Source organism: Gossypium raimondii, chromosome 5, assembly GCF_025698545.1.
Source record: "Gossypium raimondii isolate GPD5lz chromosome 5, ASM2569854v1, whole genome shotgun sequence".
Taxonomy (NCBI): Eukaryota; Viridiplantae; Streptophyta; class Magnoliopsida; order Malvales; family Malvaceae; genus Gossypium; species Gossypium raimondii.
In genome coordinates, this window is record NC_068569.1 from 55217306 (window position 1) to 55228532 (window position 11227).

General features: G+C 34.2%; 2 protein-coding genes across 2 annotated transcripts; one reads left to right on the forward strand and one right to left on the reverse strand.

Moving 5' to 3' along the window:
- The first annotated feature begins 2282 nt into the window (after positions 1 to 2282).
- On the forward strand, positions 2283 to 6074 carry LOC105768427 (uncharacterized). Its single transcript, XM_012588339.2, has 3 exons — positions 2283 to 3016; positions 3508 to 3636; positions 4092 to 6074. Exons 1-3 carry the CDS (start codon positions 2639 to 2641, stop codon positions 5667 to 5669), a joined length of 2085 nt encoding a protein of 694 aa, XP_012443793.1. The 5' UTR covers positions 2283 to 2638; the 3' UTR covers positions 5670 to 6074.
- Positions 6075 to 6965: 891 nt separating this feature from the next.
- On the reverse strand, positions 6966 to 9284 carry LOC105768428 (NEP1-interacting protein 1). The gene is made up of 5 exons (XM_012588340.2): positions 9041 to 9284; positions 8523 to 8659; positions 8322 to 8405; positions 8077 to 8229; positions 6966 to 7266 (listed from the first exon to the last, which is right to left on the reverse strand). The coding sequence occupies exons 1-5, from the start codon at positions 9189 to 9191 to the stop codon at positions 7141 to 7143; spliced, it is 651 nt and encodes a 216-aa protein (XP_012443794.2). The 5' UTR covers positions 9192 to 9284; the 3' UTR covers positions 6966 to 7140.
- Positions 9285 to 11227: the final 1943 nt, after the last annotated feature.

The following is an 11227-nucleotide window of genomic DNA, read 5'->3' on the forward strand; positions in this document are numbered from 1 at the left end:
GATCATATATCATGGGGATAGTGACTTGCAAGCATGCAAGCCATACATACCAAATGGGCAACTATTCATGGACCCCCTTAATTTTTGGCCTTAAGCTTGATCTTTTATTTGATTTTTTTTTAATAATAATAATTCATGGACTTTTGAAACTCGAATAAATTCTTTTCTATATTTATTTTTTTGACATAATGTCTAGAATTATCATAGCCCCTCTCAACCCATAAATAGGAGGATAATGCGCTTCAACATACTTGAACCCACGTCCTCCTACATCGGCAACAATACCCATATCAATTGAACTAAAACTCAATCAACTATTCTTATTAATGAATAGAAAACATTTGTAATCTTAATATAACTTTTTTAGTACAAATTTCAAGCTATTAATTCCATAACCAAAACCAAAAGAGATATAAAATAAAAGGGGAATTTGTAATTGGGTTAATATATTTTAGGAGCATGAATTTGGTAATTATTTTTATATTAGGGTTTGAATACTTTTTGTCTAACTGTAAATCTTAAAATTCAAGCCCAATGTGGGAATAGGGACTAATTTGGTGAGAAAAAAAGTTCAAGCCTCGATATTAAAACGATTGTCTAGTTCAGATTTTAATGTGGGAATAATTGACAAATTCAGAAACTAACTTTGAAAAATATTTACACTCCAATATAAGAGTAATTACCAAATTCAAATCCCAAACAATAATTTAATTCTTTTAAATTACAGTTTCATCCAATTAATTTAAACCATTATTTTTGTAAATAACATCTAATAATTTAAAAGGAAATAAGTAACACAATATTTGAGCCTTAGTTTTAAGAGTTATGAAAAGATGAAGTGGATTGACCCAAAGAAGATATTGAATAGGCTTTGATGATTAACCTTAGAACACCATTGGACCCACATGGGTTTAACTACAAAATATTCAACAAAATCCCATGCAAACCCCACTTACTGAGCACCCATACCTTCATGTCTGTCTGTCTCTTGGGTGTCCATAATCTTTGATTCTACCTTACAAAAGTAAGACAAGAAGTTTGCTTAAATAAGAGTGTTAATGGGACAAAATTTTTGATTAATTATAGGCTTATTTTACTTTGGATTACTTCCTTTTTTGGGGTCTTATTAGTTGTTTATTTACACAACCACTTACATCAATGTTCACATATTTATGTTCTATTCAATTTAAAATATGTATTTATGGTCGATTGAGTCTTAACTCGATTAACATGAGTATTGTTATCAATGCAAAAAGATATGGGTTCGAAAGCGCTGAAGTGCATTATCTTTTTATTTATGGGTTGAAGAGGAGCTATGGGTAACATATGTATAGGTCTTTAATCCTACTCTGTGTATATACATGTACCGATTCTTCATCTATTATACTTTATACTGATCTAATTATAATTAAATCCTCAGCATCATATTCACATTGAATTCCAAATATCGTTAGGTATATAAGAAAGGATTAATTAAATTAAGATTAGTTCTAAATATGTAAGTAAAAAAGGCATATAATTTTATTATTATGGTCTAACATTGAGGGTAGCCCATGTGGGTACAAATTGGTGTGCTTTGCAAAGAATACAAAAACAAAGGTTTTGATTACAAGATTTTGGTCGACTCTTCCCCACTTGTAATGTTAAAAGCACATGCTATTTTCCTCGGATGCTTTGGGGGTCATGCCTTAATCATACATTTGTGTTAGAGATCTGCCATACCCAAACCTTTAAATATATGCTTTTTTTTAATAAAATATAAATTTGGGTAACTTTGGGTTATAAATTTATCATTATATTAACATAAACAGGTTATATAGAAAGAATTTCATTTTCGAGGAGGGCAAAAGACAGTGTCCCTGCCTTCGTCCTTCGTAATCGAAAATTAAAATATAACCAAATCGATATCAGAATAAATCTAGATAAAATTTAAACTAAAATAAAATTTTATAAAATTATTATTTCATACACTAACGATGAAATTTTTAATGTAACGTACTTCTTTTTATTCCACACGACGATTTAAGGAAATAACTATCAAATAATAATCCTTATTTATAAATATATTGTTTATCAACCTAAATTTCAATAATTTGCAATATTTTACCCTAATTCTAAAATATCTAGAACTAGCAGAAACGATGCCGTTAATTCGCCTCCATTTAAAAAAATATAAATCTACAACGTCTCTCTGCAGCGCACCGGCCACCACCCATGAAAGTAATGAAGCCGCTCGTGCAAAGCGGCGTCCTTGTCGACATAAAACGCCGTCGTATCTTATCCCGAATTTTAAGTATACGTTGACCGTATAAAAGTACGGTAAACGTATTCTTATACACATCTGGGTTTTCGTCTTTTTCTCCATAGAAAAAACCAAAGAAAGAAATAATACAATCCCGCACTGTCTCACCAATCTCTCAGTTCAGCTTTTTTATTTTCTCTCTTTTTCCTTTTTCTTTTGTTTTTTCTTTTGTTTTCTTTTCACTTTCACACAATTCACAGAGAAAAAAAGGAAATGAAGGAAAATTTTTCTTTTTGTTTACTTGTTTTGGGTTGTTTTGTTTTTCCTTTTTAGAGGTAACTTGGCTTTTTTTTATTTGAGGGGGATGTTGATGGGAGTTGTTTGAGTTTGAGAGGGATGAAAGTGACGGGGAAAACGAGTTTACCGGCGACATTTCCGGTGAGGAATCCGACGGACGTGGATCTCAAGCTGACGGAGAAGAGAAAGACACGGAACACGAGGCGAAAACGGGTTAGTGCACCGTTGGTAGGACGGCGGAGTAGGCCGGGCACGCCTTTGTTGAAATGGAAGAAGGAGGAGGGAGAGAAAGTCAAGGTGGAGCTCGAGGAGGAGGAAGAGGAGGAGGACGGTGGTCGGAGAGGTGGTGTTCGGGGACGACGCAAGAAAGGAGCTTCGAAGATTTCGGCGAGGAAGCTTGCAGCTGGTTTGTGGCGGTTGCATTTGCCGGAGATGGTGACTCCCTGTGGAGAGAGGATGCACCGGTTGGGGTTCAAGGTGAAGATTTTTTGTAACTCAAAGATCTGTGCTTTTATGCTTTTTTTAATTGTGATCAAAAGTCTGATTTGGAAGGAATTAATTGTTCTAAAATTGAAGGTTTAACCATTGATAATGAAAAACAATGTTGAATCTTTACATTGCCATGCTTGTTCGTTGCTTTGCTATATAATTTGCCTTCAAAACAAATGAATCTTTAAGAACTTGATAAATGTAATTGATTGATGTGATTTTGTACCGTAAACCGTACTTTTTGATGCATTTATCATGTTTGAAGTTTTGCCATCATTGCATACAATGGTGTATGATCTTATTTACTTTTTTCTAGTTATGAGAAGCTTTTAATGAGCATGACTTTACCAGATTCGGGTTTATACTATTCGTGTACTTGATTCTCGATGAATGTGGTTGATCGGTTGAAGTTAGTGATTATGAGTTGTAAATTGCGATTTTTGGATGTTTTGAGCTCATTGCGTTGTGATTTTGTGCAGCCTAGTAATGGTTTTATGGATGTCCCTTTTCTTTATCATCACGAGGGTAAAGTTTATGGTTCGGATGCAAAGGATCCATCACAGAGCCGTAGCTCTGTCTCCGGCACGAAGAATGGCTTCTTGCATAAGGTATCCTGCTTCCACGATCTCCTTAACTGAATCACAAACTTTTAATGATATTATCAAAATATCAATATCCGTTGCATAAGGTATCGTGCTGCATGTGATGTTGTAATAGAAACAAGAAAATTGGTTGTGCTCTTTTCGGGATTTCAAATGTTACGAAAGCTGAAGGCTTGGTATGAAAATTTAATCGAAACAGATATAGTATTAATATGTTAAAACCTTAAACATTCTCATTACCTATTAGGGATTGTTGACAATTCCGGACAAATGACGAGGGGAAAGAATGGAAATGCTGATTACTTGCATTTATTACTATACGAGTCACGATATGTCAGTTCTATCTGTTAGTGAACTAGTGAAATCTCTTAAAAAGGGGACATTTGTAAGAAAACTGGGGAGGGGTATCGGTTTTTCCTTTTTACTCTTTCTGATCTTAAGCTGCTTTTTTCCTTTCTAAGATTGAGCCTTCGGTTCCATTTTCGAACTCGGCGATGGAGGGAGCTACAAAGTGGGATCCTGTTGGGTTAAAAGCAACAGATGATGCACAGAAATTTTTTAGACATGTGAAGCGTATTGAACAACAAGTAAGTGCAGTATCAATTGTTTCTGCCCTTGAAGCTGAGCTAGAGCAGTCTCGAGCTCGGATTGAGGAGCTTGAGACTGAGCGTAGGTCCTCAAAGAAGAAACTCGAGCAGTTCTTGAGGAAAGTTAGTGAGGAAAGGGCTGCATGGCGGAGCAGGGAGCATGAGAAAATACGCGCAGTTGTTGATGATGTTAAAGCTGAATTGAACCGGGAAAAGAAAAACCGACAGAGGCTTGAAATAGTTAATTCAAAATTGGTGAATGAGCTGGCTGCGACCAAGTTATCAGCAAAGCAATATATTCAGGATTATGAAAAGGAAAGAAAGGCTCGAGAACTGATCGAAGAAGTATGTGATGAACTTGCTAAGGAAATTGGAGAAGACAAGGCTGAAGTAGAAGAATTAAGGCGAGATTCGATGAAGCTTCGAGAGGAAGTTGATGAAGAAAGAAAGATGTTGCAGATGGCTGAGGTCTGGCGTGAGGAACGTGTTCAAATGAAGCTCATTGACGCAAAGGTAGCACTCGAAGATAGGTATTCGCAGATGAACAAACTTGTTGCGGATTTGGAGACTTTTCTAAGGTCAAGAGCCGGAACTCTGGAAGCAAAAGACATGAAAGAAGCAGAATCCCTTAGACAGGTTGCTGCGTCAGTTAATGTTGAAGAAATCAAGGAATTTACATATGAGCCCCCAAAACCGGATGACATTTTTGCTGTTTTTGAAGATGTAGCTTTAGCTGAAGCCAATGAAAGGGAAATCGAACCATGTGTTGCACATAGTCCTGCCAGCTATTCCTCGAAAGTTCATATGGTGAGTCCTGAAATTAACATGATGAGAAAGGACATCATTCCGAGACATCCAAATGCATATGTTGATCAGAGTGATGAGATAGAAGAAGATGAGAGTGGGTGGGAAACTGTTAGCCATCTTGAAGATCAGGGCTCGAGTTATTCACCTGAAGGGAGTGCTGCGTCTGTAAACAAGAATTGCCGGGGCAGTAATTTCTCGGGTAGTGGAATCGAATGGGAAGAAAATTCATGCAGAGATACAGATACACCAGACACGGAAATTAGTGAAGTTTGTTCGTTACCGGCTAGACAGTTCAAGAAGGTTTCATCAGTAGCCAAGCTTTGGAGATCATTCCCGAACAACGGAGAAAATTACAAAATAATCTCAGTAGAAGGAACAAATGGTAGGCTTTCAAACGGAAGAAAATCTAACAGTGGTATCATGTCCCCTGATCAAGGGTCAGGTAAAGGTTGTGTTAGCCCCCCAAACCTGGTAGGACACTGGAGTTCTCCCGACACTGGTCATCAACACATAACGAGAGGGAAGAAAGGGTGCATCGAATGGCCTCGTGGTCCACCAAAAAGTAGTTTGAAGGCAAAACTTTTGGAGGCAAGAATGGAAACTCAGAAGCTCCAATTACGGCACATCCTTAAACAGAAGACGTAGAAGCATACCATCGTTACCGCATCTGAGTGTGCTCGACTTCTGCTGCTAGCTTGAAGTTAGAAGTTGAAGTAGTATGTGAATACCGACTCATCTGATCGGTCTCGCGGATTTTCTGATTCTCCAATTATCCAGTTCTTGTTCAATCACATTCATGCAAAGCCGAGAGTTCGATTTTATCCCTCCTGCTGTTATCTTCGGACAATGCACTTGATGAAACCGTTGGATCCGGATCAGATTTCGGCTCTAGTTGTAATTCTATCGGGAGGCTTAGCCATTCTCTTATTAATCGAGAAACCATGTATTGTGATTTATACTGTGTACCCCTTAGCATTCAAGGATATCAAGGAAAACAAAATCACGGAAGAGTGAAATAATAACCATTTCCACTGTAATTTGTTTACTTTATTTTTGGTTGTACGATATATTCTCTAACCAGCTGGTTTCCAGTAGGAGGCAAAAATAGAGTTTAGTCCAATCGGATTGGTCGCTTAAATTGAGAATCGATCAGCACACTAATTCAAAGAGGCCAAATTAGTTGACTCGTGAATTGATATCTACAGGTTAAACTAAATTTTTTTTAAAATTTAATGAATTTTAATTAATTAATTTAATCAAAATGGATCAATTGGTTGGATTGTATCTATCTAGTGTGATGTATGGAATATATGACAAAGGTGGAGTGTTGGAGTATTTCTATTGATCGGTCATGTCATATAGGCCCGAGTCGGACATCCAATTGCTTCGATTTGAAGTATCCGGAGGATGTCTATATTAAGATTATATTAAATATATATAGATTATATTAAAAATATGGACAATCAAACCTATTTATTTCTTTTTTCAATTGAAGAAAAAAAGAAAAGAGGTGAATAGGGTCCCAAATAATGAGAGATATGTAAAAAGAAGACCCGATTACACCCATTCCTAATCCTAAATGGAATGTAACGACGTAGGGATCCATATGTAAAATAGTATCTATTTATATGCGCTAGAATGACCCATTCTCATAATGAGAATGTATATAGCCCTATCTCGGTCTGGTCCGGTATGGAATGAACTTATAATCATGGAATCGACTCGATTATCAGATTATAGATTATAGATTATAGATTAAGGTAGGAACCGATGATCTGGCTGGTTCAACTATTGGTTCGACAATTTAGTATGTACAGACTCACAGTAAAAACATACGCACACCACACACGCACACACTACGTTCAAAAAAAGCTACCCAAATAAAGACCTACCATTGCTCTCCGAATATTCGAAGCAAGTGAATTTTAAGAGAAATAACCCTTGATCAAATACTAGACACTTGTGATATATAGATATGCAATACAGCAATTGTTTTTCATCAAATACACTCACCACACAAATTATACATGAAATCAATTTTGAAAAACCAATCACCATATATATATACATATATATTTGTTTCTGTTTATAGATCAAAGTTTGAAGATTTACAAATCTAAAAAACATGGTCTCTGCACATTGGACAAGTGCCTACCCTGCTCAGCCATTCATCTATGCAATTTAAGTGAAACATATGCTCACATCTCGGAAGATTTCTTGCCATTTCACCATCTTTTAGACCCTACAACAATATCAATACATATTTCATCCTTTCTGCTAAAATATATGTTTTCTTATTTATAATTCAGTCCTCAATATTTATAATTTTTTTGTTAATTTGACTCTTTTCTTCAATTAAATTTGACCATCAAGCTTTCAAAAAGAGTTGAATTGTTATTTTTTAACAAAAAGACAGGCTAAGACATTATATTTTCAAACATGTCAGACTGCATGGCAATCCACATGCACTTCATGCTAATTTTTATTTTTATTTTTAATATTTTTATAAATTTTAAATTATTTATTGACGTGACGTATAAAACAAATACTGTTTTAGTTAGCATTTTAGTTAAAAAGAAGATTTGAATTTTTTGAAAGGTTAATCATCAAATTTAACTAGAAAAAAAAGAAGAATAAGAGTCAAATTTGACAAAAGATGTAAATATGAATGACTAAATTTGATATTATGCATTTTATTAATTGCATCATACTAACTCGAACTATGATTTAAACTAAATTGGTCTTAAGATTTAAACTACGGATTTTTAATATCATTATCGATTCATGTTAAATGTTAGTTCGGATCGATGTGAAATACATATAAATCATACGGATTATATTTTAAACATATATACCTATTGCATGATTTAGAATGCCTATATCTTTTTTTCCTTTGATACGTGAAATCTAAATTGTTCATGTAATAGGCATTCACATTATTGAAGCTTCGATATTCAATTAAAAGATTTTGATGTTTGGGATGGATTTAATAGGGACGTAGGGTGAAATTAACCCTTTTTATTTTTGCTTCGTGTTTGTTATTAGTTCTCACCTGTAAGCAAATTGAACAAGAAGACTGAAACATGGGACTAGATTGAATTTCATGCATTGGAAGCTTTTGAATCCAACTTCTTGACAAACCCTTTGCTCCATCTACATCACAAATGTTTGAGATCTCTGTATATGTTGATTCAAATATGTTCATCTGAAAATTTCATCAGGTTTAAAACATTAGATGAAAGAGAACCAAAACCAGAACTAAATTTTGTTTGGATACTGTGAAAATAAATGACTTACTTCCCATTGAAAAGCTTTTAGCATTGCTGAATTCACCCGTGCAATGAAGACCTTCTGACTCACTAACCTAACTAATAAAGATACCTATAAAAAGAACCAATTAAAAAAGGAATGAGCACTGCAGTTAATGAAATTTTCTAATTGGATGTCACTGGTGAAAGATGAAACTAAAGCTACCTATATAATATGATGATACTATACCTGTGATAATAACTCCCCATCAGCCAATGATTCAAGCAATTGAACGGCTGTGATTGCACCTGCAACAGCACCAAGTCCAGCCCCATTGAACAATCCAGTTTCAGTCGTTTGGCCTTTCATTGCTCCTACTATAGTTTCTACAATAGTAAAAATACTATCAATGCTATAAAAAATGGAAGTCCTAGTACAGATTGTATTTTGTTTCTTTATCCGTTAAAAATTCACTTCATTTCTATTGTTAAAAATTTGCATAGTTAATGAAATAATCAAATAGTTATATGGGATGCCACCTATACTTTATGCCGACATATAAGGATTAATCTGACTATTTTTTGAGTAAAAATGACGAAATGCAATCAAACTTTTAGTACAAGAGCGGTATTTTTACTTAAAAATTGGTCTCGGCTGATTTCTGAGAGAAAAAATATATGAAACTGGAGCTGCTGGTGTCTGTATTCATGAAAGTGAAACCCCAAACAGATGAGAAGGCTAAAAGTTTTGGTAATGGAAGAAATTACCCAAGGCAAAAACGAAGCTGAAAGCAGCAAAGCCGACTTCAATTAAGAACCCAATTCCAACATCTTTCATTGCAGCCAAAACCCACAAAGAGACTTCTTCTGCACATCTAAATGGAACCTCAGTTATGCCTATAAACAACTCCTTTAACATTGGAAGAAAATTATTTGAAACCCTTTGGCTTTGAAATTTGATTTCTTGGAAAATGAAAACATATGGTGCTTTTAAGGAGTGAGGAAGCTTGTGATGTAAAATATAAAGCATTTAAAGCGTTAGGATTAGGCTGCATTTATAAGAGCTAAGGCATAACAGCTAAACAATGGCTTGCTTGCATTAGCGTGAGGATAGTATATTGTTATAATAAATGTCGATAAAAATAGTAGAATAATCGTAAAACAATAAAAAAGTTATTATATTTATTTTTTAATAAGTGACGGAATTTAGGTCACACAATTTCTAACATAAGTTTTTACAAAGGGTAAAAAAAATCACATCAACAATCGTTAATGGTTAAATCGGTCAAAAATAATTTACTCTAATGGAAGGAGCCAATTGATTTTTCTTTTTAATCATTGAAGGCTCAATTAAGTGTAAATTTTCCATAAAGAGCCTCAATTAATTTTTTATATTTTTATCAAGAGATAAAAGGAAACATTTGGTCTTTGAACTTGGCAGCTTTTTCCAACTTGGTTCGTTAACTTCATTACCTAATTCTTTTTATACAAAATTAGGGATAATTCAACATTTAATCTCTAAACTTGGCAAGTTTTTTCAATCTTAATTCCGATGATGACATGACATTCTGAGATTGTGACTCATCATCAACTAATTTTTTATACAAGTTAAGAATAAGTCAACATTTAGTTCCTAAACTTGAAAACTTTTCCCAACTTGGTCCTATGATGGCATGACACTATGAGATTATGACATGTCATCACCTAATTTTTTATACAAAATTAGGGATAAGTCAACATTTAGTCCCTAAATTTGGCAACTTTCTCAACTTGATCCTTGAATCTTTTTTTTAGTCTACATTAGTCTTGGAACTTGTCAACTTCTCCAATTCCGGTCTTTGTGATGATATAACACTCTGGGATTGTGTAAGTCATCACCTAAATTTTTTTTTTATAAATATATATAACTTTTAGGTGATGATCACATCATCACATGGATCAAAATTAGGTAAAGTTGTCAAGTTCCAGACTAACGTCATCAAAATTGTCAAATTCAATGTCTAAATGTTGCTTTAGCCAAAAAAAACTTTATAATTTGTAAAATGATTATATTGCATAATATCAAAATGTCACGTTATCACATAGATCAAAACCAGGAAAAAAAGGGGTAAGTTTCCTAATTAACGTGGAAACAAAAATTCAAAAGCTAAATTAAGAAAATTATGTGTAACCATTCCCTTTAATTTGACCTTTAGTTATCTCCATGTAAGCATTCCTTTTAAAATGTAACCTTCCATATATCATATTAGAGACACAAACCCCACTAAGTGAAGCTAATTTTAATTGCATTTAAGACACAGTACTTTTATGGTACAAAGAAATGTTGCCATCAGTTGGATGAGTGGGTCCTTTGTGGCCAGTGTGAGATGTTCAACCAACCAAAACAAAGGAAACTCAACCCAATCAAAAGCTGATGATAAATTTGGGTTGAATTTAATTGCCTATTGTTGGAACACACCTGCAAATCCATTGCCAAATTTTCTATAAAAGGGTTGCTTACGCTTGTTGTTTTACCCTAAAATTAGTAATAAAACCCAATTTTCAATTCAACACCGATGGTGCAATTAAAGGGGTTCTACGAGATCGGTACAGGAATTAGACACTTGACTATAATTGGTTTATTGGAATTACGGTATATTTAGAAGGTCTGTTAATTGCAATGGACAAATCATTCGATAGGTTGATAATTTTTTCAAATAGTCAAGAAGCGATATAAGCTTTACAAAGCAAGTCTATAACAGTTTGAAGAATTCATTTGTTATTGGTTAAGATGGTGCTTTGGTCGATCCAGAGAACTCAACAAAAAGACTGATAGACAAGCAAAAATGATGGTCAATTATAATGGCGACTTTCAATTTTTTGAAACACCTCCATGAAAGCTCGAGTATTTATCTGAAGTAATTTTTTTGTAATATTCCAATTTGCCACTACATTAAATTGAATTAAATGGTTCAA

Coding starts and splice junctions, on each gene's coding strand:
- LOC105768427 (XM_012588339.2), top strand. CDS start 2,639: ATGAAAGTGACGGGGAAAACGAGTTTACCGGCGACATTTCCGGTGAGG. Junction 3,017..3,507: donor TGCACCGGTTGGGGTTCAAG/GTGAAGATTTTT, acceptor GATTTTGTGCAG/CCTAGTAATGGTTTTATGGA. Junction 3,637..4,091: donor AGAATGGCTTCTTGCATAAG/GTATCCTGCTTC, acceptor TTCCTTTCTAAG/ATTGAGCCTTCGGTTCCATT.
- LOC105768428 (XM_012588340.2), bottom strand. CDS start 9,191: ATGTTAAAGGAGTTGTTTATAGGCATAACTGAGGTTCCATTTAGATGT. Junction 8,406..8,522: donor ATGGGGAGTTATTATCACAG/GTATAGTATCAT, acceptor TTCTTTTTATAG/GTATCTTTATTAGTTAGGTT. Junction 7,267..8,076: donor CTTGTTCAATTTGCTTACAG/GTGAGAACTAAT, acceptor ATATTGTTGTAG/GGTCTAAAAGATGGTGAAAT.